Source organism: Pempheris klunzingeri, chromosome 5 (genome assembly GCF_042242105.1).
Source record: "Pempheris klunzingeri isolate RE-2024b chromosome 5, fPemKlu1.hap1, whole genome shotgun sequence".
Classification (NCBI taxonomy): Eukaryota; Metazoa; Chordata; class Actinopteri; order Acropomatiformes; family Pempheridae; genus Pempheris; species Pempheris klunzingeri.
In genome coordinates, this window is record NC_092016.1 from 28,754,053 (window position 1) to 28,780,469 (window position 26,417).

At 41.4% G+C, this 26,417-nt stretch overlaps 1 protein-coding gene across 1 annotated transcript in view; it reads left to right on the forward strand.

Annotated features, from left to right (window-relative positions):
* The window catches only part of cmip (c-Maf inducing protein), a 38,388-nt gene extending 12,459 nt beyond the window's left edge, over positions 1 to 25,929 (forward strand). Inside the window, exons 2-21 of the mRNA XM_070830262.1 lie at positions 5,654 to 5,779; positions 8,801 to 8,851; positions 9,540 to 9,701; positions 9,788 to 9,829; positions 10,199 to 10,261; positions 10,407 to 10,487; positions 11,050 to 11,153; positions 11,499 to 11,603; positions 12,676 to 13,122; positions 14,042 to 14,107; positions 16,628 to 16,654; positions 16,758 to 16,806; positions 16,944 to 17,051; positions 17,160 to 17,276; positions 18,232 to 18,372; positions 20,047 to 20,094; positions 20,209 to 20,355; positions 20,464 to 20,569; positions 20,729 to 20,799; positions 21,787 to 25,929. Of these exons, the coding sequence (XP_070686363.1) occupies positions 5,654 to 5,779; positions 8,801 to 8,851; positions 9,540 to 9,701; positions 9,788 to 9,829; positions 10,199 to 10,261; positions 10,407 to 10,487; positions 11,050 to 11,153; positions 11,499 to 11,603; positions 12,676 to 13,122; positions 14,042 to 14,107; positions 16,628 to 16,654; positions 16,758 to 16,806; positions 16,944 to 17,051; positions 17,160 to 17,276; positions 18,232 to 18,372; positions 20,047 to 20,094; positions 20,209 to 20,355; positions 20,464 to 20,569; positions 20,729 to 20,799; positions 21,787 to 21,840 (2,115 nt within the window). The 3' untranslated portion in view covers positions 21,841 to 25,929. The remainder of the gene's footprint in view (positions 1 to 5,653; positions 5,780 to 8,800; positions 8,852 to 9,539; positions 9,702 to 9,787; positions 9,830 to 10,198; positions 10,262 to 10,406; positions 10,488 to 11,049; positions 11,154 to 11,498; positions 11,604 to 12,675; positions 13,123 to 14,041; positions 14,108 to 16,627; positions 16,655 to 16,757; positions 16,807 to 16,943; positions 17,052 to 17,159; positions 17,277 to 18,231; positions 18,373 to 20,046; positions 20,095 to 20,208; positions 20,356 to 20,463; positions 20,570 to 20,728; positions 20,800 to 21,786) is intronic.
* The last annotated feature ends 488 nt before the right edge of the window (positions 25,930 to 26,417 follow it).

Sequence of the window (26,417 nt, forward strand, 5' to 3'; positions counted from 1 at the left end):
CTGAATTAAACAAGAAATAATACACCTTATTTCACAGTACAGTCTCAACATTGCTAATACTGTGTCTGTTATTCAAGGAAGGCAGCAGGACTTAAAACACCTGATAAGAGTCTCTGCTGTTTCCACTACAGTTCAGCTGTGGTTTGACAAACAGGAACTATCATTTCTGCTCGATAAAATATCTAAAACACACACACTAATATTCATGTCAGTCAATTCATATACAAACTGACTCACAGTTTTTACTTAACATGCGACAACACTGTAACAATGGAAACACTGAGAGCAGATAAAGTGTTCATTCAGGTGTGTGGCTCATCAGAGCCAAGTTTCAAGACACACACTGTAATTGTGTGCCTCATTCTCACTGTTATGAAATGAATGGAAGCATGGAAAGTTGATGAATACACATGCAAGTTACAATTCACACTTTGAGAAATGGTTTGCAATGATATGTGATGCTAAATATAATTTGTAGTAAATAGTGTAAAACATACAAAAAGACTGTCAAATGACTTCACATCAGCTGAAGGATGAAAATCTCTATAAAAGTTGACATTTTGAAGCTAAAAGTTTTTTTACCCAACAGTGATGCAGTTGCTTCGTGTGTCCAGAATAATGTCCCCACATTGTTTCTTGTAGTGATGTGGTATGATCAGCACTGTTGTGTTGAGTTTTTGAGAACACAGTGCACAGGCCATGCTTTCTTTATTTTTCTTCCTGCCTTTCTTTTTTTCCTCTCATCATTCCTCCCTGTCTGCTTCTTCGTGGAAACAAAAAAAAACAAAAACATACATCTCCATCCCCTTGTTTCTATGGCAACACAGCAGCGAAGAGATGAGACAAGAGGAGCTGTAGCCTCCTCCAGCCCTCGTCCACGATGAAAAGCAGAACATAAAGAGTAAAAGGAGGAAAGGAGAGGACTTGGAGCAATGAAACAGGAAAGAGAAAGAGAGAAAGAACAGTCATATAGGATGAGACACAGAGAGGAAGGTAGCGGGAGGCAGGCAATCAATACGTGTTCTTGTGCAGGATGGAGTATCTATGGTAACCTCGGCTGGTTATCAGAAAATTGAAGCCCCTTCTGTTTGTCTCCATTCTGCTCTACCTCTGCCTATTCAAAATCACCATTTATCTCCTCCTACAGCCCACAATTTCATATTCTGCTCTTTATTTTGCAGTTCCCCTTGTTGTGTGGTTTGTGCAAAAACTCAAGTGAAACTTAATCAAAAACACAACAGCATACAGGCAGACAGAAAGACAGAGCGACAGACAGACAGACAGACAGACAGATTACGTTTGCTCTTCCAAGGAAATGAGACATCTCGCCCAGAACCAATATTTGCAATGGACGTCAGTAATGAGAATCCTGTATAGGGTGAGTGTATGTGTGTGTGTGTGTGTATGTGTATGTGTAGGGGGGTGAGACAGAAGAGCTAGCTCGCTCTATCAGCTGTGGATGGAGGTGTAAATAAAGGAATAGTGTGTTTGTTCGGCAGCAGGGGGAAGGGAGGAGGAGGCTGCCTGTTTGCTCTGTAGAGAGTGAGATGGATGCAGATAAAGAGAACCACCTGTCTGCTCGACTCCACTGCAGAGAGACGCCAAGGCAAGGGCAGGCATTTGCTGCTGCTTCCATGTAACTGCTCAGATGTGTTTGTGTTGAGTGGAGCCACGACCGTGGATGTGTGCGCTGGAGGAGACCAGAGACAACCTTTCCATCTGTCTGGAATCTTCCAGCAGAAGAAGAAGGAGGCGGTGGAGGCCTGTTTTACTGAGACACTGGCTATATTTTAATGAGTTAATTATCTGGATGTCTACCTTTTATGTGATGGATACTCTGTATTTACATTGGTATCATGGACTTCAGCAACATATTTTACCAAAGAACTTATATTTTCTAAATCGGATACGATGAGACATTTTGTTCAGACTGTCCAAGAAAGCCTTTCAGAATTTTGCGTAAAGCTCTCTCATTTTTTGACACTTAAAGGAGACGTTGCCATCTTTTCAAGTCTGTGTTGAAAAATGCATAGATAAAGAAAACACTGCCCATCGAAATTCTTCAACCCCTATTGCAAATTATGTTTGTTGGCAAAATGTACAAACCTTCACCTGTGTTCAAAGAACAGCTCAGACAAGAACAATTTAAATAGGTCAACACAAATAATATTGCAGGTGTTCTCTTCAGATTCAACACACTATGCCACTTGTACATAATGACTAATGCAGTCTCTAAATTATTCAAATCCCATCTTGATAAGCACCTTAAGTACTTAATAGACACCCATTTGCTGTTATGACCTGCTGAAACCCTGATGCACAGCCAGACGCCAGGTTCTGACAGCGTTCCTGAGGAATCTGAGCCCATTCCTCATTATTACAGGCGGTTTCTCCAAATTCAACACAATATGCCACTTTTAATGACTACTGCGGTCTCAAAATCTTCAGCGCCCTGAGTAGAATCCTTCATAAGAGCACTCGTTTGCAAATCAGGTGTTGTCTCAAGCACACCTGATGGAACTTGGAATGGTGCTTGAGATAGAACACATCAAATACCTGGACTGGCTAGGGATGTTTGATGTTTGGTTGCATGTTAGAAATATGAGTAAGTCAAAAGAATTTTCCAAATAGTTAAGAGTGGTGATCATTGTCTTGCACAAACAAGGAGAAGGATACAAAAAGATAGCAAATGCACTGAATGCTCCTAGAGATACTGCAGAGCATAGTTCACAAGTTCAAAGCTAAAGGAACACAGGCTACACTACCTGGATGTGGCAGAAAGAGGAAGCTATCAACAGCTGAAACCAGTTTCTACAGTGAACCGCATGCTAAATGCTGAGGGCCTCCATGCTTGAACTCCAAGACGTACACCATTACTGACCCAAAAGCACAAGACAATTCAGCTCTAATATGCTTGAAACCATATAAATAAGTCACAGAAGTTTTTGGGTTCTGTTCTGTGGAGCGATGAAACAAAACTGGAACTTTTCAGGTCTATAGATCAGCGGTATGTCTGGAGGAAGAAGGAGGAGGCATACGCTGAGAAGAACAGCCTGCCTACAGTGAAGCATGACGGTGGCTCAGTGATGCTCTGGGGCTGATTTGCTTCCTCTGGCTCTGGAAACCTGCAGCGTTTGGAGGGCAAGATGGATTCAATCAAGTATCAGGAAATCCTTGGAGAAAATATCTTTGAGGAGGCTGAATCTTGGGCATCATTGGACCTTCCAACAGGTCAATGATCCCAAGCAAACCTCAAAGTCCACCAAGGCTTGGCAGAAAAAGTCCTGGAAGATACTAGTGGCTGTCACAGTCGCCTGACTTGAATCCTATAGAAAATTTCTGGGGGGATTTGAAGAAGGGGGCAGCATGGTGTTGCTGTGGTTAGCACTGTTGCCTCACAGCAATCCCGGTTTGAACCCAGGGTGTTTCTGTGTGGAGTTTGCATGTTCTCCCCATGCTAACGTGGGTTCTCTCCGGGTACTCCGGCTTCCTCCCACAATCCAAAGACATGCACATTAGGTAAATTGGTAACTCTAAAATTGCCCGTAGGTGTGAGTGTGAGAGTGAGTGGTTGTCTGTCTGTATGTGGCCCTGCAATTGGCTGGCGACCAGTCCAGGGCGTACCCCGCCTCTCGCCCAAAGTCAGCTGGGATAGGCTCCAGCTCCCCCCGCGACCCTGACGGATAAGCGGTATAGAAAATGGATGGATGGATGGATTTGAAGAAGGCAGTTGCAGCACACAAACCAAAAAATATTAGAGAGCTGGGGGCTGTTGCCCTTGAGAAATGGGCTCAGATTCCTCAGGAACACTGTCAGAACCTGGTGTCTGGCTGTGCATCCCCTTTGCAGCAAGTCATAACAGCAAAAGAGTGCTCTAAAGATAAAGATGCTCGTCAAGAGGGGGTTGAATCATTTTGAGACTGCAGTAGTCATTAAAAGTGGCATAATGTTTCAAGCTATTTCAATTGTTCTTGTTTGAGTTGTTCATTGAACACAGCTGAAAGTTTGTACATTTTGCCAACACACTTAATTTGCAATGGGTGCAATGGTTATAATTGTACATATAGGAAACAAGACAGAATTCCACCAAAAGTGATTTCATGACAATAGTTATAGCATTCAGACAACACAATCACGATTTGCCATCTTTAAATACTTGTTTGTGTGCGGATAAAAACAAATTAGATACAATATTCTCATTAGTTACTTTTAGAGGTACCAGAGTCATATTTTTAAGATGCCAAGCTAGCTGTTTCCCCATGTTTCTAGTCTTTGTGCTAAGCTAGTCATCTTCTCAGCTAGGGAAAAGTCAACAAAAACTTTGTTCACATCTCTCCAAGACACCCAGTACATGTTTTTTTCTATTTTACTTTTTACCTGGTGGAAACTTGGTGCGTCATCATCTTTCTCCCACAAGAAATGTCTGTTTGCAGACACCAAACTGTTGAAACATGATATGCCTCAGTGTACTCATTCTGTTTTAAATACGCTGTCTTTAAGATCCACTGATTAACTTGTTTACACATCTCCTTTAATCCCTGCTGCCATAATCTGTTACTTGGTGTCACACTTGAAAATAGATAATCAGACCGTTAAGTATCAAGTCTGTGTATATCTGATAGAATAGAATGGAACACAAGTACAGAATTCAGCTCCCAGAACTCCTCAGTACAATACTGTGGTCCGCCAACATTTTGATAGTTGCATTAAGCTGAAATTTCCTACATTCAAATTGATAAATGCCAGAAAGCATTGCTGCCTAATCAGGGTGTAGCAAAAGCCACTGCAGATGACGTCAGCAGGACCCATTTGTGTGGAATATAGTCCTCCATCAACAGTAATTGGTACTAAGTCATAGAGTGACGCTAATGTCTGGGAAATCAACTGGTGATTAATTTACTGGTATTTCTGCCTTACTGACAGACGCACGTCTTTTCTAGACGCACAGTAGCCTTAAACATCTCTCTTCAGACTTCTCCTGGGAGTTAGAAAATATACAGGCTCAGTTTCTTTGTGGTTTTCAGTCGGCCTTGTTATTTTTATCTGCTTCGACTCTTTTTTTCTCTCCACCCCCCACTTCTCTCTAAAGACTCTTCTGTTCCTGACTCCGGAAACTTGTGGTAATTTGTCAGCGTTTCTGTAATCATTTTGAGACTAGCAAACAGGTTGTGGCCTGTTACTCAGTTGCATCTGCTTCCAGCTCTTTCGGTGGTGAGACCGGGATCAGAACTGTGTATGGCATCATGCAAAGTTTTCTGTGTGTGTTTCTGTGTTGACTCAAAGCTACATAACATTGTCTTTCTAGGTGATGTTTGTGTAATTTTGTGATTAATGGCTTTTGCTAAATTGATTTTCCACTATATTTTAGCATTCAATGACTATTCACTTGGAGCTACATCAAATGTCACCACAGCTGATAAAGACTACTCTATGCACTGTGTAACAGTGTTTGCCATTCTGCTATATTTGTAGGCTTTGTTTGGCCTTGTGTTTACCCAGGGCAGGTTAGCCCAGGATATGTTTCTTTTTGTCTTTCCAGCTGAATGCCAGTAAAAATAAATGCCTTTTCCTCCTCTAGCTCTGTCTATACAGTATGTACTGTAAATGTTACAGTGGCTGACTAATAACCTCTGGCTTTCTCTCATCTCTCCAGCCCACTGGTTACATGGAGACGTCATTGTCCTACAGCTCCATAGAGGACCTGCAGCTCCTCTCATGGGACAATGCACCGAAGTACTGCGTCCAGCTCAGCTTCCCTGGTGGCACTGTCCTGCTGCAGGTAATGAATGTGGCTGCAGTTATAGTACAAATAAGCCAGCGGCTATATATCTACTAAGTTTTACCAGATCATTTTACACAAACATTCAGCTGTGGTTACAAGTTGGACTCACACAGGCTTGGAATAAATTAGAGACAATTTCACAAAACGGTAAACTACCTTGACATTAATGTAGTTTCGATAGGTATAGGCACAAGACAGGATGCTGACAAGTTTCGGACAGTTCATTACTCCAATCAGATTAGTTTGATTGAACCCTGTCACATGACACGCAGTATTTCAATAATTACAAAAATAGAACTTCATGTATGTTTAACGTTACCAATTAATGGCATATGTTTCTTGTCATAACATTCCCTTGGTGTGTCACCACTGCAACAGCAGCAGCAGGACACAAAAACAAACAGCCAGTGTAATCTGGTTCATTAATGTTCATGGAAGTGACATCAGTTCATCAAATGCGGAACTCTGGCAAAGTTATTGTATTTACTACACTATTGCCCATAAAGTTGGAATAAAATGTTTTTTACCTCTTCTCGTGAAATGATTGTGACAATGTGATTTATTCTTGATAAATAAAGTTTATATCTTCTCAACTTTATTGATCAAACTCTTACAAACACATCACAGTGAAACTTAAACCACAATGAACCTTTGCAGACGTGGATTCAGGCTTTAACTAAATTGGGGGTATTGAACAACTATTCCAACTTTATGGGCAACAGTGTACATAAGGATCACAAAAGCTTCTGAACCCACTTGTACAAACAGATCAAATGTGTGGGGCCAAAGTAGAACATTGCCTGATGACGGACCACTATTTGGTCAGTGGCCTGTGGCCTTTGGTCCTGATTGCTCTGTTGGGATGTTTTTACACAAGTAGATTTTTGGTTGATATTCATTTTCAGTTTCACCAAAAAGATATAGATTGGGCTGCTTAGTTTGGTGGGTGTAATGTTTTAGACTCAAGACAGCACTAGAACCTGCATTGGACACCTTACACCATGTGCAGCACTCTGAGAGACTGAAATTCTGAATTCTTGGGAAACATTCATCTCCACATTAACCAGAGCCATCCACTGCCATGCTGTTGCCCAGCCCAATTACCTCTGATATACAATTCAGCCCATTGTGTGTGTGGTGGGGTCAACAGTGTGCACCCACCTCCTCAGCTGTGTTTGCTGATGCCTGCTGCCAGCTGTTTGGAGCAGGCAGATCCAGTTTGTGCTTTGAAGGAAAAGCTCCACTGGCTCCTATTCAGAGGATCAGTTAGGGTTCCTGCTGTGTGTTGTTTAAGTCATGGAAAAATTAAGATGGCAGAGATCAAGATAGTAAGTCAACCTGAAAACCGTGAAGCAGAGCGAACACTGAAATCCCAACCTGCCAACATACTGCTTTGGGCCATAGCAAACCAAGTGCTCAACAGTTTATTTATTCTAAATGTGTATGTAGTAGTTGTAGTTACTTAGTAAGTGCGTGCCCTTCTCTCAAATGGTGGAATTTAGACTTATTTGCTGGAGCATCACTTCAAGCAGACTAAAATGAAGAGACCAGTTGACACAATTTTAATCTGTTGTAAGAATATTATCCCAAAACATTTAAACTCCTTCACAGTAGCACATACAAATGAATCTTTTGTCCTCTATCTCATTGAAAACAAGAAGCTACGTGCAGTACTGAACACACTGTTCCTTCTAGCACGCACTTCTAAACCTCCAAATGCTCTCGGCACCTTGACTGGTCCGACCTTAAAGTCACTGCACTTTATTTTGCTGGCGATCAATTATTTTACTGTTGGACAAACATTGGAACACGCTAACAGGCAGTAAATGGGAAGACAGCATCGCTTCAGTGCCTGATCCTGTGTCTAAGCCTGAAAGCAAGAAGACTGAGCAACAATAGATGTCAGTCAGTTGTAACCTGATGATCTAATCTATCTTGGTTTGAAGCACAAGCCATTTTAGTTGCTGTGTTTAGAGAGTAAGAGGGCAATTACTGCTAATCACTCTGTACATTTAATAATTTCATGTTTTTGAAAGCAATTCCTGAGATGTGAATATGGTCAGATTGGCTGCATTCAGGTACCTCTGTGATCTAAAATAGAAGTGTCAGCCTGGCATAGGATGAATGGACGCAGCCCAAGATGTTTCTTACCTTCATGTTACAAGGTTAGCATGGCACTACAAGAGGGAGCTCAGGGAAGGCTTCTTGTATATTGTAAAGAGTTTATTTTATTTAATTTTTTTTTATTTTGTCTGTTGCTCTTCTGTTCTGTTTGTAACAGGTGGGTCTCAGCTGCAGAAATGTGACACGTATTACTACTACTACTACTACATTAATCAGAGTTTAGAAACATTCGGAGACGGAGCACCTACATTTGTGTTAATATATGAAAATATGTTTGAGTGCAGCTTAATGTTTCTCCTGTGAAAATCCACCCATGCCCGTTGAGTCTACTTTTTCTTTGGTGAGCAGTGACAACACTCAGTTTGTGCTTTGTGTCCAGTAACTGCACATTTTCTTGTAGCTAATGCTACATCTTCACAGCAGAAACTGACAGGGCAGTTTAAAACTGAAATCACTACACTGAGTTTATGAGTACTGAACGCAGTAACTAACTGATTGATTGGTTGACCGATGATAGGAATCAGGCTGCATTTAGTCAGTCAGAACCCTGCTGATAATGTCTGCAACTGTAAATGTCAAGACTTTAAGAAGTATAATGTATCTTGAAATTGGATTTGATGAATATGCCGTAAGTAGGACTATAGAAAATGATTTTAGAACACTCTTTTAAACTAATGGTGACTTACATTGTTACAAAACATGAAACTTTAACCTCTTACAAAGATGTAAAAATATTTCTTGCCTCATTCAATGTAGTTGACTACAAGCCAATTCCATGAAATCCTTGTTTGCAGCGTTGCTTTCTATTACCTGAGATCACTTTTAACAGATCCTTTGTCACTCTGCATGGGTGTGTGTATGTTTGTGTGTGTGTGTGTCTGTGTGTTGCTACAGGCTGCAAACAGCTACTTGAGGGACCAGTGGTTTCACTCGCTGCAGTGGAAGGTAAGGTTACTGTTACTTAATTGATCTTTCATTCGCTCCAGGAAAGCATCACACCGACGCCTGTCTACCTCACAGACACGCTCAGCACTGTACTGTAGTTCAGCTGTCTAGAGTTAGACTTTAGTAGTCTAAGAGTTACCACACACACTGATTTATTGCACAAGGATTATGTTGAAACACCAAAATTAGGGTTTTTGTTGTGTTCCAAATGTCACAGTCTGATAAGCCATTTTATGGCACCTTCCAGACCTTTTTGAGGATCAGACCTCTAAACCTGCCAGTGCTGGAGCCACGCTATGCTGACTGAGCTAAATAAAGCTATAAAAGGAAGTATGCCAGAAGTAGTTCAGCGAGGTAGAGCTCACAGTTACCTCCCATAATTTAAAAAATGTTGGTCTTTGATTCTCAGGCAATAATCACAAAGCTGTCACGTAGAAAGCGCTGCCCATACGTAGACTTTCCAGCTATGATTCTCCACAAAGATTCCCTGCTTGTGTGTTTTCACTGCGTCACTTTGAATAATACATTTCCATGTCAACACAACAAGCATTAGAGACACGGCAACATGTCAGAGGTATTGAAGAGCTGGTTTTACAGAATAATGAAGGCAGCAGCTACGGAAAATAACGATATTCCAAATGCTCGCTAGGTAGTCACTGTGGGGCGTTTGCATTGGGGTTCCTTACAGAAAAAGATCTACAAGTACCGCAAGGTCCTGAACAACCCGAGTCGCTGGGACGTGGTTTTGAAGGAGATCAGAGCATTAGTGGACATGGCGCTGACCTCTCCACTGCAGGACGAGTCCATCCACCAGGCTCCGCTGCACATCATCTCCACCCTGCTGGCTGAGGTAGCAGATCTCTGCATATATACATATACATGTCATCCATTTAGTCCTTCCCTAAACTTCTTTTTCTTTTCCTTTCTTCCTCACAGAACTCTAATCTCAGCACTCAGGATCATGAGAACATCATTTTGGTGAGCGTGAACTGATATTTGATGTTTGGCTGTAATTAACATCCGTAATCTAACATCCAGTCTGGCCTCTTGTTGTTGTTTTGGTCTTTCAACTGAAGAAAAATGTAGATTGTCCTCATGTGTGTGTTCATGTTACACTTGAGCATTTCTGTGTTTTGGATTGTTGCTGTCGCTGCCCATACGGTGGCATGTGTCATAAACAGAAGAGTTTGTGTGGTGAGAGAGGTTTTTATGTGTGTGTGGTTCACCTGCTGCCCAGATCCATACTGTTGGCTCACAGCCAGGGTAAATAAGAGATAGGATATGGAAATATTCATGTGTGCGCGCGTGTGTGTGTGTGTGTGTGTGTGTGTGTGTGTGGATATTCAGGCCATCTCTCCTCTCCTGGAAAACAACCACCCACCACCTGACCTATGTGAGTTCTTCTGTAAGGTGAGATCATATACTATAGTTATAACATCTCTCAAAATAGAAAACACTGAACACGTACATAGTTTCTGTAGTAAAGATATGGTTCGCCTTATGTTTCAAGCATTTAAAAGTGCTCCCTGTTGCTCTTCGTCCCCGTATGTTGTAGCACTGCCGGGAGCGGCCGCGGTCCATGGTCGTGATTGAAGTGTTCACTCCTGTGGTCCAGAGAATCCTCAAACATAACATGGTGAGATGCTCAGATCATTCAGTAGTAGGGAGGACAATTAGGTAATTAGGTTTCCATTTAGTAAAAGGTCCACACTAGACAACTCTCATGTTTCGTATATATATGTACATATATACTCACAAAAAGTCAGGGATATTCAGCTTTCAAGTGAAATCTCAGGATGAACCTAAAATGCTCACTGAGCTTAGAGGGTCACAGAGTGTCATCAGGAGGTTGGAACAGTGATACAGAGACTGGAAGAGTCACAGAAAGGAGAGGAGTGGACGTCCTTTGGCCACATCCCAATTTATTGAGACACTGAAAATGTTTTGTTGTGGTATACCTACCACTGTTGTTAGATTTTCTTCAAATAAATTGTTTAAGATGAATAAAATGACCATTGCATGCTTCTACTTAAATGTCCTACTTTCATGATATAATATCACTGTAGCATTCACTTTTTACATTTTCCATATATTTCACCTGAAAGTCGAATATCCCTAACTTTTTGTGAGTAGTGTATTTATATATATATATACACACATTTAAATTAAACTCTGTGCTTGTTGCTGCCCTTTGGCAGGATTTTGGAAAGTGCCCTCGACTGCGTCTCTTCACTCAGGAGTACATCCTGGCACTTAACGAGCTGAATGCTGGGATGGAGGTCGTCAAGAAGTTCGTCCACAGGTAAGAAACTGCACCGCAGCATACATGAAAAGGCCATGTAAAATTGTTAATGCCCTGTCAGATTAGATTTAGACGTGTGATCAAGTGTAAACAGCGGAAGAGTTGAGTGTATTTTGATGCCTGCTGATATTTTGTCATATTTCATTCTTTATATTTAGATTTATATATTTGTATTTGTATTTATTCATTTATTTGAACAGTGTCATACCCAAACTTAGTAGAAAAACATGTAGACTCACCATTAAAATGTACAGCCTGAAATACCTAAAACAGCATTAGGTGACAGATGCTGATGCTGCTGATAGTTAGGACTATGGGGTCTAACCTTTACCTGTATCATTGCAGCATGCACGGGCCAACAGGGCAATGCCCTCACCCACGTGTCCTGCCAAACCTGGTGGCAGTGTGTCTCGCTGCCATTTATTCCTGTTATGAAGAGTTCATCAACAGGTCAGTTATCCACATCCACACATGCACACACTTGGTAGTTGGTAAACTCTTGGTTTGCCTCACCGCTGTCATATTTGATCTTGTCAGTCTTTGCCTTTCCCTCAGCTTGTCCACTTACCTTTCCACTTGTGTCTGGACATCTTCTTTATCTGACTGCTGCAGTTTTAGCAGTTCAGATCTGTTGGGCCTTAAGGCCAGCAGCATGGATTGCTAGACAAGCTACAGCTACCTGATACCATCTGATACTGGATATTCTTATTCTAATCCAAATATAATATGATATAACAGCCCTGCAATAAATCCTAGTTGTAGTTAGCTTATAATATTTAAATGTAGCCTCTGTCTGGACTGGCTGACCTTCATGTCATAAAGCAATGATGGTCTGTCATTTCTTTTTACTTCTGGTTATATGGATTAGAACAGTAATCGAATATCGATTGGGTGCACTGTATCGAACTGTGCACCCACCCTGCCCTGACACCACACGGATGGTCTCAAACTTAAAACTTCTTAAGAAGGCAAGAACTTCCACGAGTTAACTCTTGACAAGGCACAAAAAATAAAACATTCTCGTTTGTTTAACACATTTTTGTTTCCTACATAATTCCGTGTGTTCCTTCATAGTTGAATGAAACAATTTAAAAAAAAAAAAAGCAGTTTTCCAATAACTAAAAGAAAATTGCAGCCCATGAAGCATGCATGCTTTATATTTCCACATGTAAATAGTTGTGTTTCTTTCTAATATATTCCATTGGGGCGTTTTGTTGACTGCAGATGTATGACATAGTCTATCTTAACTAATTAGTACCATCCCCTTAGCTTCCTTTTCCCCAGAGAGGAACATTCTTAGCTGATTTTTCCAAAACTCAAGTGCACTAAATAACCATCACTGTGACACCTGGTTCTCACATCGCACCTCTGTTCTCTTTCCCCTCATGGAATTATCTTTATGCCTCTTGCTTACGCTTTCATTGACATAGCTGCTGTACTTTGACTCCCTTAATGTCCCAAGTATAGGTTTTGTATATGGTCTAGTCACCTCTCCCCCTATTTCCCGTCTCCCTCCCTGCAGTCGAGACAACTCCCCCAGCCTGAAAGAGATCAGAAACGGCTGCCAGCAGAACGACCGCAAGCCCCCGATGCCACTCCGCCTCCTGCGCCCCGAGCCTCCTACGCCACCTCCCGGAACCCTCCTCCCCCTCTCCTCCAATCCCAGTCCTCCTCAGCCACCTCCCCCAGCCCCCTCAAACCCCGCCCCATCCATTCCCATCGCTTCCCCAACACCCTCCCTGCCCCTCTCCTCCCCCCCTGTGGTCAACTCCAGCGAGATCCTCGTGGAGCTGGAGCGAAACAACAACTCCACCAACGCCAGGCGGAAGGACGGGCCGTCGGGGGGTGACAGCGAGCCCAACCTCATCGACTGTCTGATGGTCAGCCCGGCCGTCAACACTCTGTCCATCCAGCTGCCAGCACAGGCAGACCGAGTGCTGGGCTGTTTCGCTCTCATTCTCAAGATGCTGTGAGTTTACATTCTCCTACTGGCACTACCGCTGAACAATCCAGCATTGTTGAAAGCACTCCCAGAGTCAGATAAGAAGTTCAGGTCTTCCATCCAGATAAGCTAGGCTTAACATGTCCTGGACCCACCTCTGACATGACATTCATATTAATCATCTCATATGACTCATATGGGTAAAACGTGACATATTCCCAAAATCTCAGACAATACCATAACTCTAATAGCTCTGTTGATTAGCTGAAACCAGTCCTCCTTTTCCATCAGTTTCTGTGCAAAACTATACACCAATTATTCAGATCTAGGCCTCTGACTTGATGACTACATGCAAATAGCTAATTCTGTACTCGGCGTTAACAGGGATGACACTTTCTCAAGTTGAACACTTTCTACCCAATACATTTAAGCAATTATCTGTGTCTTGAAGCCACCCTAAACTTCTATAAACTTCAAACCAGTTTCATCACAGAAATTATATGTCAACTAACCAGGACGTGACCTAGTTTGTTAAAAGTGACGTTGTGGGAGTGTGTGAATGCCTGATGATCCGATCAGTATAAATGGAGCCTTGACTGAATGAATGTATGAGCCCCGGTGCTGATTACACAGTGTGAAAGTGGAGCAACAGTTACGTCCACGTGTCCCTCTGATGGGGTGAAGGTGCGGTTAACAGGACGGACTAAAAAGCGATAGTGTGCGTTTGTAGCATTTGTAACAAAGTAAGGTGATGCGGCTCTCATTTGTTTTAAATCGGTTCCGTAGTTGTGCGTCATCTCAACATACTCGTGTTTCAACCGCTCCTCTGCCTTTTTGTTCTCCAGCCTCACTCATCCAGGCTACACCCTCCTCTTTACGTCGTTGCACTCACTCTCTTCATCTCTCTTTTCTTTTCTTTTCTTTTACCACGGTCTGGGTCCGTCAGGTCGGACTACGATGACTGGAGACCTGCTCTGGCCAGCCTGCTTCAGCCCATCCCCTTCCCTAAAGAGTGAGTATCCACGTTTTGTATGTGTGGGATGCAAAAGAGTCCAAAAAATGAAACAAGTATCAAAAAGTTAACTCTTCTGCGTGTTTTTCAATTTACAATCAATGCTGGGAGAAGTATTTAGAGCCTGTGTTAGAGTAAAAGCAGTAATGCCACAGTTTGTTATTACTCTGTTACAAGTGAAAATGCAGATTTCAAAACCTTACTAAAGTTAAAGTGCAACATTTGTACCAGCAAAGTTGACCTAAAAGTAGAAGTACTCATTATGCAGCAGAAAGGGTTCAAGAATGATATGATTATATGTATGTTTGGCATGTTATCACCAAACCAAACCAACACAAAACCAAACCTACACCTCTGGTCAGAAAGGCCAGCGCTGAGGCCGCAGCTGCCCTTTAGATTTCCCCTCGAACACACGGCTGTTCATTGAGTTACAGTGACAGTAGCACATTAGCAGAGCAGCAGCAGCTTCTCTCCAACATCTGTGTCGACAAGGGATGTTTTGAGGCACGGTGCTTAGCGTAGGTCGCCCATCTTTCAGTGCAGTGCTCGAAACGTAAGACATCGTTACCGTAGGTGCATGTGTCAAATGGAAGAAAATAGAAAGTGTACAGAAAGGGTAAGATTTTTTTACCCGGCAGAGGGAAATGATCTTAGAAAGTTGTAATAGTCGTCATGTAAACCATAAAAGTAGTACCAGCGGTAGTTGAAGTAGTATACTGAGTTTCAGTGGAAAGTTGTCATTGTGTAAATGCTGTGGTAAAATGCAAAATAGAGCTCTCTTGGTTGCTAAATACCATCGCAGCCATAACCATAATAATATACTCTACAGTGCTACACAAAACGCCTTCTGCCCTCCTCCTTTCTATCTCCCTACTGTCTCATTTTCTTCCAGTTTCTCACATGACCGTCTCTGGGGATGTGTACATGTTTCTAGGAGGGTCCTGTTGGGGCCCGGCTGGTGACGTGGATGAGGTACATCACCACGCCTCCTGGGGGTCATGAACTGGAGAGGCAGCTTTTCTCTCTCCAGAGAGCCCACTTTAATTGGCTAGAAGTTGCTCCAAGCCTTATTTGTAATTGGCTGGATAACCCAGAGTTTCATTAGCATTGACTGGTGGATGACTTGTTGTTTCTTCCAACACTGTGACACACCTGTTGCTCACCTGCGCCACTGTTGCCTGGCCGTTGACTGCAGGCGTCATTAGGAAAAGCAACAATACTCCCCAGCACCCTATACCTGAGGATAGAATGAGTCACACCAGCGCGTGCACAAATGCAGAAGCACACACACACACTGACACTGGTATGCTCAGTGTTTGGACTGTTTTGCAAATAGATGTCACTTCTTTGGAAAGTAATTTGTTTGCAGAGACAGTTAGTCAGCTTAGCTTAGTTGTTATACTTTATTTGCTTAATCCACTAGCTGTTTGTCCTTGTTTCCAGTCTTCCTTACGCTAAGCTGATTTATCCAGCTTCTGGCTGTTGCTTCATATTTACTATACAGACATGAAAGTGGCATCGACCTTCTCATCTCAACTCCTAAAATGTCAAAACTATTCCTTTAATTTACAAAGTGATTCATCTATTTATATTTCTTTTTTTTTAAAAAAATCAAGAATTAGACCTGCCATTAATATCATTGTATGTATTTCTCAGTTTCTTGCTCCTTTAATAGATTACACACAGCATTAACTTGAACCTTCCTCGCCCTGTGCTTAATTATTACAAATCATTTTTTTTGATGGATGTGTGAACCTCTACAAATGTATTTTAAAACTCTACTAGATCTAGATTCCATAGATACTAAGAATGGCACATTGAGCCACTGGTTAACATCTGTAATATTGTGAACTACACATGTAGCAACCTCACTTATGATGTCTTAGTACAGCCCTAAAAAATACCTCACACTAAGTAAGCTTCATATTTTTCATTTAAGGAATAAGCTGATACAGAAAGCAGCGTGAGGATTTAAGGGAAATCATTTAAAGCGACTGATTTACAGACAGGATTGTTGATCATTTTGTAATTTGTAATTCGTTTAGAATGGAAGTGTCCTTTTCTCATTTATGACCTGACCTGATTTATAGCCCGTATCATCACAGCTACCCTCTTACAAATGCTAATATAATTGTATTGATTCCATACACAGGGATCATCTAAAGCAGCAAACAGTCTCTTGAAGTTCACTCACTCCTGTCCTTTGCATGTGCTGAAAATGTTATAATGAGCTCCGCACTCCCTCTGAAACTTATCTGAGCATGTTGATTGTATCTACTGAGTAACGTGGTGCTACTGTGTCATCAGCCTGATGTCCCCGTAAGAGGTACCACTAAGGGGAACTCCAAAATATGTTAAACTGATTTCCAGAAACATCGCATCTGAGTTACATTGCTAGAAAAGCATGCATTAAATCAAACTTTCCAGATAGACACATGATTGTTTTGTCATATTTCTCAGCGCTCAGCAGTGTTTCAGGCTCTAACATCACACATCTCTCTTTGTCTTCCCTCTCTCCAGGGCCCTTGCACATGCCAAATTCACAAAGTAAGTAACTCAGTCATCATAAACTGTTCTTCACTGATTGAGTTAGATTCCAGTCTGTAAACAACCTGACATTTATGTCTCAATGCTTTCTTTGTCTTAATAGAGAATTGAAATATGTTATTCAGAGGTTCGCAGAGGACCCGAGGCAGGAGGTGAGTGTGCGTTTGCGCATGTTTACCACTGCTTCAACCTGGTAGAGCTTAAAGAAGAGTCAAATGCTTTTAGGGATGATTTTTCTTGAAATTTACCAACAAATCTGCGCGTGTGCCGCGTTTGGTTTGTTTTCCAGGTTCATTCCTGCCTGCTCAGTGTGCGTTCAGGTAAAGACGGCTGGTTCCAACTCTACAGTCCAGGAGGTGTGGCCTGCGATGATGATGGGGAGCTGTTTGCCAGTATGGTGAGATCATGGACACGCACAGTCAAATTGAACAATGAATGCGTGCTAATTAATATGCGCTTGCGTTTGCTAACAACTGAAACCTCCCCTCCTCTGCATTTCTTCCAGGTTCACATCTTGATGGGCTCTTGCTATAAAACCAAGAAGTTCCTGCTCTCTCTGGCTGAAAACAAGCTGGGTCCCTGCATGTTGCTGGCCCTGCGTGGAAACCAGACCATGGTGGAGGTAGGATCCATGTTTCTGTTAATTCCAGTTTCACCAAACATTCTCTTTCAGTCTCTCATTTTCTTACGTTATCTTGATGCATTGATAAGTGGTATTGTAGTTTTCTGTGAAGCTTCGTGTGCTCACATATCTATAAAACGTCAGAAAATAGTGGCCGATAGACAAGAGCTTCACTTGTCTGTAAAATGATTGTTTTGTCCACTCCAAACTGCAAATATGATGGTTTACCATCACAGAGAGCTTAGAAAACCAACAGATGTGACCATTTGAGAGACTGCACACCAGTTTAGCAGTTTTACTTTCAAAATAGTTGAAGATTAATCTTCTGTTGGTTGATCAATCTATTAATTGTTGCCGCTTCAGTTCCAGTATTTGTTCTATTAACACAGCTGATTAAAGAGAGTTTAAACTGACTGAATTTAAATGTGTATTGTAGCATTTTCGCACAGCAAAGGGAGACAAAATTAAAGCAGCAGAGGCCAAAATACTTGTCCCATGTATCATTATTTGTAATATCATTTATAATTATTATATATAATATTATTATAGTATTTGTAATGATAATTTTTAATACACAATTTTTAATTTATATTTTTTACTTTTGTGTTTGAAGTTTATTCTTATTCTTTTGGAGCTTTGTGTAACAAAAAGAAATTTCCCCCTGGGGATTATTAAAGTAATTCTGATTCTGATTCTGGGTCAAGCCCCACAGATAGAGCCCCATAGATTCTACATTTCCTACATCAAAGGTTTATTATAAATGTATATTTGTAGTCATCAGGCTCAAAGCGAGATACCTCTGGTGACATCACTCTGAGATTAGTGGGGCTTTTGTTTTGTCAGATTTGATTTCACAGTCTGAGCAGTTCTCCTCATAAGAAGCAAACCGATCATCACATATAAAATCAACGTAGTGCTCTTTTACAGTATGTACGTGTTTTACATGTGTGCCCAGATCCTGTGTCTGATGCTGGAGTACAACATCATCGAGAACAAAGACACCCAGCTGCAGATCATCTCCACCCTGGAGAGCACCCAGGTGGGCCTTCGCATGTACGAGCAGCTCTGCGACCGACAGAGGGAGCTCAAAGAACTTGTGAGTGACTGCTCCAATATACGCATACACACACAGACACACACTGAGTACTTCAGTTGGTGCACTGAGTTTAACATGGTGCTGTACTGTTGGTTCCAGCTTAGTGGACTAGAGGCCTCTGCAGTCAAATCAAGTCACCAGTTTCTCATTATGTACAAATTCTTGTGAGCTGTGATGCATGTGACTTAAGTCAACACACTGCTGACAGCAACTGTTAAAAGCCTCAGAAGTTAAGAACCAAGCATTCCCTGGATAAGATGAGAAAAAAACACAAGGTTCTGTTAGCGGAGTTGTACGTCATGTATTCATGGGATCATAAACAGAAAGCACTGTTTTCATTGTACATGGTACAAATGGTTTTACATAAAAATCAAAAGCCTGATGATCAGGGGGAAGCAGACGTGTCTAAAACTGATACATATCAGGTGCACCAGATGATTTCTGTCACAGGATTTTTGTAAGCTCCAACCTGCAAAAATGCACATCAACACTCAAAACATCATGTAAAGATCCGTAGCGTTTAGACCCCTGTTCATCCATCCACACAAGGGCCATTGGGCAAGTGGAGGGTCGCCAGTCAATCACTGGGCCAATACATAGACACGTCACATTCACACCTATTGGCAATTTTGAGTCACCAATCAACCTAGCCTGCATGGTGAACGTGGGAGGAAGCTGGAGAAAAAAAACCTCGTGGCCCACACAAGCACGGGGAGAACATGCAAACTCCACACAGAAAGGTTCAAAGTTCAAACCGCAAACCTGCCGGCAGATGTGAACCTGGAACCTTTGTATTTAGTCTTAACTGTCGGTGTAGGATATTTAGCAGATATGAAATGTGAAATCCTCTTGTAGTCCCAGATTGTGATGTACCTGTTGTGAGTCTTCCTAATTTTTGATAAAATCATTTCAGGATTTGCTCTGTAATTTTTCCAGTAAATGGTAAATGGATCCATATGTTAGGACAACAGACTTAACAGTTTTTGATTTAAAAGATTAGGACTCTAACTGTTTTGTCTATATACACAAAACGTCTTTAATCTTTAGTATTTCCAAGGTGTGATACTAGTGAAATGACCTTAATAAACCTTTTTGAACATTAATTGAACTAAAAGTCAAGTCCAAGTCTGAAATACTGCAGAACTGAGCTTCATTTACATGTGGAGGTAGTTCAGGGTAGCGTGCACTCTGTATACACTCAGCCACAAACAGAGACAGCTCATACACATAGCACATAAAGAAATACTTAAGAAGGTGTGTGCATAAATACGTATTAGGTTTATTCTACCAGGAGATCCAGTTCTGTATTTATTTTCTGCATTGAAATTGTATTTTATTTTGTGCAGTTCAAATTAAAATATCTTTCTAAAATGCAAGTGAACAAGCAGGAAAGAGCCATTTTGAAGTGCCCATGGATTCAAACATGACATCTTCTGTTATCCCTGCTCCTGATTTGATTTCCCTTCAGATATAAATTGAGAAATAGTATGTGTGACATCATGTCAACACGGTAATATTAGATCTAAAAAATTAGGTGAACAGTATTTTGGTAGAAAGTGCACATGTTCCATTGCCATGCATGCAGCTGCTCACACACACCATCTACTGTCTGAAAGGGTACCTGCAAATCATTAAGCTTTGGACGCCATCTTTTTTTTTCTGTCTTCTCCTCAGCAAAGAAAAGGAGGCCCCACCCGGCTAACTCTGCCCTCAAAGTCCACGGTGAGATTACACGTCACTGCTACACAGACAGAGTTTATCAATTAGCTGGCAATGAATTAAAAAATGTGCTCCTGCTTATTCAAATTTGACAATTCTTTCTCAAACATGCCGCAGGATGCGGACCTGGCCCGCCTTTTGAGTTCAGGTTCTTTTGGGAACTTGGAGAACTTGAGCCTGGCCTTCACCAATGTCACCAGTGCCTGTGCGGAGCAGCTCATCAAGCTGCCTTCACTCAAACAGCTCAACCTCTGGTCCACACAGGTATACTCACACACAGGAGCACAGCACTAACACACACACTAGTAATCACCAGTGGTCCAACTGATGTTTAACACACGTCATGCCTTTCTCTCTTTTCTCCTCCCTTAGTTTGGGGATGCAGGGTTGAGGTTGTTATCTGAGCATCTGGCCTGTCTTCAGGTGTTGAACCTGTGTGAGACTCCCGTCACTGATGCTGGTCTGCTGGCTCTCAGTTGTAAGAAAGCACTCACAAAATTAATCAAATGACTGTGTTATGTAGAAAGCACTCGTGCAGAAACTAAGCTTAATGAGAATGAGCAATCTCAAGAATGGCTGAGTAGAAAACAAGTGAATAAATGAATCTGGGCTAATTGTGATTCTTTGCCTTTTTCAGCCATGAAGAGTCTGTGCAGTCTGAATATGAACAGCACCAAGCTCACAGCCGACACATATGAGGACCTCAAGGTAATACTGCAAGGCAAATGGGTCATTTGCACAATGTTGATTTGAAAAAAAGAACATAGTTGACTCTATCCATCTAAACTGGGTTTTTAAAAAACGTGCAATTTGGATTTATATTTTTTTTAAATCTGCATTCATGCTTATGTTGTCAGATGCATTACATGGTACATCAGTTAGTGAAGAAAACAAACCGATAAGAATATTCACACTAAAAGCCTAAATACATAGCAGGCCCTTTCTGTCTGTCAGATCACTGTGTCCTAATGTTGCTTGCCTTCCTGAAAAGAACTATCTGCATAATTTGGTCGTCATTACAGGGAAACTAGAGGCACTTGGTACAATTCTAATTCAGTTCAGTTCAGAAACTTAGAGTCATTAGGTCATTATCCAATGACCTAATGATGTAGAAATAGGAAATGTATCCACAGGCGAGCATTGAATTCCACATAAATAGCTTATGAATAGCACAGTATAGCTTCTTCAGTCATGAAAGAATGATTAATGCAGCTGCGCTAATCAATGGTTTTATATTCAGAAAAGATTTGATGTGAAATATGAAAGTTGTCGCTTATAGATCCTCTCAGCTTTACAGTCTTTCAGCTCATTGTTCTGGTTTCATATAGCCGTCAGCTTTACTGCTCCCATCAGCCCCATCTCCAGCAGCAGGAGGCGGCTGTGTGGGGTAAAAAAAGGCTCTTTACTTCCCCACCAGTAAACAGTCGAGAACACGGTGGTGCATTCAGAAGCTAAAAAGCCTGGTAATTCTCTCAAGAGGTGGTCAAGACCCAAACAGAGCTAAAAGAAGAGGTAGACGTTGGTCTTAGATTTGTTAGGGAGCCACAAACATGCTGGGTGTATCAGTATTGGACATGTCAGTATTGGAACTATTTCTGCTTGCTGTCTAAATGCCTCATGGATATATAGGTGATATGTTCACCAGCTAACATAAGCTAACATTTCCGTTTGTCCTTCTCTTGGTTTTCTCTGCAGGCCAAACTGCCCAACCTGAAAGAAGTTGATGTAAGGTACACAGAGGCCTGGTGATCGACCTCGCTCTTACTCCCCTCACACATAACCGGATACACACACAAAAACATATGCACACACTCTGCACACAGGCTCAGATATATATCACGAAAATTGTGTGGTGATGTCCTCTCCATCGTTAGACTAGGAACACTCACTTCATGCCAGCTTGAGGATCACCTGATGTAACCAGAACATCTCTGACACATTTATGTCAGAAGGGAAGCTTCAGATGTCATCACCAAACCCCCGTAGTGTCACGAGGAAGGGACCGTTTAGTTAGCGCCAGCATCACTTTTTTTCTAAATGAGAAATCTTTATAGACCGTGCCGCTCCCCTTACTTCTGCCTCCAACGTTCCGAGGGCCTTGTTTTACCGAAATGATCATAGGACTTGCAAAGACCCGCTATGTTGTGACATAAGGGACCCTTTTCCCTTTCTCTTGCTTTGCCCTGCCAATATATGGTCTCTCAGTTTTCATGTTCAGTCTAAATCTAGCTCTCCAGACATTCCCCCCCCCCCACCTCTGTGTGTCTGTGTTAGGAGGAAAAACCTGAATCGCCCCTCTGCCCTCGGAGCCTTCCTCTCTTTTTCTCTCTCCTGCCCTCGCGCAGTGAAGGCTGGACACAGCAGCTCACATTCCAGTTCGTCTCCGATCTGATTCACAATGTAGCTCTTCAAACAGACGTGTTGAACTGTCACTCGCTTCAGTCCTTACTCGATCTTTGACTTATCAGTTATCAGGTTCAAATTTCGGTCTCTTCAAGTCTTTCACTGGGAAAACGAGGTGCTACCTCCGAGAAAAGAAGAGTTGCAAGACTGTGCCTATTCCTCATTCACAACACGTTCATACACAAAAAAGAGAAAAAAAAGGTTTTTATCAACTTGAATGAACATATTTTTCCAGACATCTGTGCTTTCATATATCGTGTGTTTCTATATAAAACATAAATATGAAGATAACCCCAGTGATGACATTTCAGAACCATTTTGGGAGGTCTGCGGGAAAGTTTAACAGCAATGGCAACATTTGTTCCTTTTTCATTTGTTTTCAGTGTACATACTGATGATCTCCCATTTCTATCTAATAGGACAGTTGTGTAGCAGTAGCCAGGTGGTCTGGGACTGCCTAATATTTATAAGTTGTTTCTTTCAAACCTCCTTTAGTGTGTCTCTCCTGGAGTTTGTCCTGACAGTTATGAAGTGCACAGGCCCTTTTTTTTTTTTTTTGCAACATATAACATAAAAAGCCAACCAAGAGGGTGCCCATACATGGATCTCTGTGCACCATGCCATGGTGGTAATGTAGACCTGTGAAATGGACAGTAATTGTAAAGTGGACCTGCACACAAGACCCATCACCAGCTGAGAGTTGTATATTTTCATATCTTCTGCTATTTTTTTTGGTTCTGTTTGAGATGAGAAAAGAAGAAAGGACACTTGCCAAACGTCTTCATCAAATTTAGTTTTTGTTTTGTGCACTCGTTTAATCAGGCCAGCATGAGCGTGGGTTTAGTACTGATTGGTGTTTCAAGTGGAACCTGTCGTGACGTGCCTGTGGAGAGACACTGACACTGTTTGGGTTCATATCTCTGAACTCGTGTTCTCTTTTTCTCTGTCACACCACCTGTTTGGAATTGTTATGCTGTATTTATATTACACCATAATACATGGGTGACATTTTTAGGTGGTATGGATGATAATTCTCATCAGAGGATGGGACAAAGTTATTGTACATATTCTGTCACAGTGGGCTATAAGGGACAAAAGATTGGAAAAGGCACCTTTCGGCCATATTTGCCCATCTACATTCCCTCAAAATGTTGCCTGTTTATTGTGGCAGCATTTCATACAATGTGGTGACTGCCCCTGACACACTGCGAGTCTGTCAGAATCTCCTTTTCCTCTGTCTAGATGCGGATTTGGATCGATTTATCTCGTGTCAGTGGCCCTAAAAAACACAAGTCAAATTTCACACCCTTTTTCCAGTCAGCCTCGCTCTGACTGCATCCATCCATTTTATTTATTCATGTCAACCTTCAGAATGCTCTGGATGGTTGCTGAATTAAAGCAGAAGCTGCAGCAGAGGACAGGATGCCGTCCGCTATGAGATACTTTGTTTCCTATTTATTGGGTGCCATGACAGTTTTCTGTTTGGCCTGTATGTGTACGGCCATTTTTTGGTATGGCTTTAGGACCTTGTGCTCTCTTTCATATCCTGTATGATGTATATATGAGTGTATATAGTCTATCATCTTCTCCCTTCTTCTCTTTAAACCATTTTTGAATACTTCCCCCCCTGTTTTTCTTCCTCATCCTTTTCTGTATTTTTCTCGGCATCCCTTCGTCGGGAGGCTGGTGTTGCCTTCATATTAATGTGTGTGGTTGCTTTTTTCACACAAAGTGCACTGTAGTCTATCAAATAATGTTTTGATGATATCTTTAAAGTTTCCAATGTCTTTGACTTGATCACTTTAATCAATTTTTGTTTGTTGTTTAGTTTTTTTTTGGCATGTATATGTTGCTGCATAATCTGGTATTCTTATTTTGTAATTCTGTTTTATAAAAGGTTTGAAATATGATAAAGGGTCTGATCACTATCTTACTGAGGTTAAGGACTGAAATGGAGAGATCCCATCCAACTATTTTCTAATTTATTGTTGCCATGGTTCTACCCATGAGCCTTAATCAAGGCACATTGACATTGATTTTCTAAAAAGCCAATACCAGTACTGTTACTGTGGGACGGAAGCTGTCCCTAGCTGAGATTTAAGCAGTTCTAATCAGGTTTGGCCATTTTCATATCACCAAATGCAAATATCTCTTGTTTCCTCAAGAATTTTCTTTGAATTCATATTAGAGCTGGACCACGCTGTTTTACCATTTTAAGTTGTTGGTTCCACATATTCGCGATCTAATCATTCAGTGTAACTTAACCGTACTTTTGTTTTATCCCTATTGTCTGAATGTTTTAAAGGATAGTTTGACATTTGGAAAATAGAAAAAAGATTGGTATATAGTAAATGTCATGTCAGTGAATGTCATTTAACATGAAGCTACGGTCAGCGTCCGGTTAGCTGAGCTTAGGTTATAACCCTGGGGAATCAGCTCGCCTGTCTCTATTCAAAGGAAACAAAATAGTCCTGCCAGCAAAAGTCACTTATTCCCCTAATATATCTGGTTTGTATGGCATACAACGGTGGAAACAGTTTCACCTGGCAATCTCACAGAGTCCAGGTAGTCACTGCGCTCAGCCAAGGAATACTGCATATAAACCACAATGGGGTTTTTTTTTTTTATTTTTACACTTTATTGTATTTCCCCTAAACTAAACTAAGCTAATTACATTAATTAAGCTAATTGGCTGCTGGCTGTAGCTTCATATTTAATGTTCAGACATGGATCAGGTATGAATCCCCTCATCTAACATGGCATGAAATCTGTTGAGCATAAGTCAAACTAAAAATGTCAAAGTATTCCTAAAACGTGGGCAGTCATCGGGGAACTGATCACATCCCACAGTTTTTTAGGCCAAGATGATCTGCCACTTGTCCAGCCTGAAGGCCAGCATGTCGAGATTATAATGGAAGTTTTGTCTTTTGTTGTTGTTGTTTTTTTTTAACTGTAGAACATGTATGATTGAATAGAAATGCCTCATCTATTCCGTCATGTCTCCATATCCTGTGGAGCTCATTGTGCGTCGCTTTCAGTTCCAATCCTGGTTCCTCTCTGGTGTTTTTTATTCTACACAAACTGTATAGAGTTTCTACCATGTTGTGTACAGCAGCGCTGTGTCCTAACAGTTGTTACAGAAGGAACAGGGTCAGATGTGGCAAAGCCTGACAAATCTGACAGACTGAAATTTCCCATAAGTCCTTGTTGTAAAATCTGTTATGGCAGCAGGAAAAGATGTGCCCATCATGTTTCTCTCTCTTTTTCAGTCTTTCTCTGCATTGATCTGCTTCTCCTGCTGGGTTATTATTATTATTATTGCTGCTGCTGCTGCTCTGTGGCTGTTGTAATAAAAATACAAAAGATCTACGACAGGAAAAATAACAACTATGATGTGAAGTAATTTCAATCAAAAATAAAATGTCTGTGAATATGTTTCTGTGTTTGATCTTTCAACAAGTCAAATATATACATTGTAAGTCATTATTATAGAGACATGAAACTCCAGCGATCACCACAATTACTGCAGTAATGCTTCAACGACGTCTAGGCAGCCGCCCAGCCAGTCTCTATGTCATGGTTCTTAAAGATGATTTGGAAATTGATTTTTGGGGGAGCAAACAGCAGTGTTCATGTGATCACAAAGTCATGAAACATAAATATAGATTAGAAAACTACAAAATGGAGAGATATGCAGAAAATGAACAAAAATGGAAACTTACTTATTTCTTTAGGTTATAAAGGCTGCTTAATATCTACTTACTTGCTTTTTGGTTTAACGTATCGTTGGCTGTTACCTCCTCCTTGGCTCCTCATGCTGTTCAGGTTCAGTATGCCCGTAGGTGTGAATATGAGCATGCATTGCAGTCTCTAGCACTTCATTCCACATGCCACGGTTTTTCCTTTTGCATGCAGTATAGGTA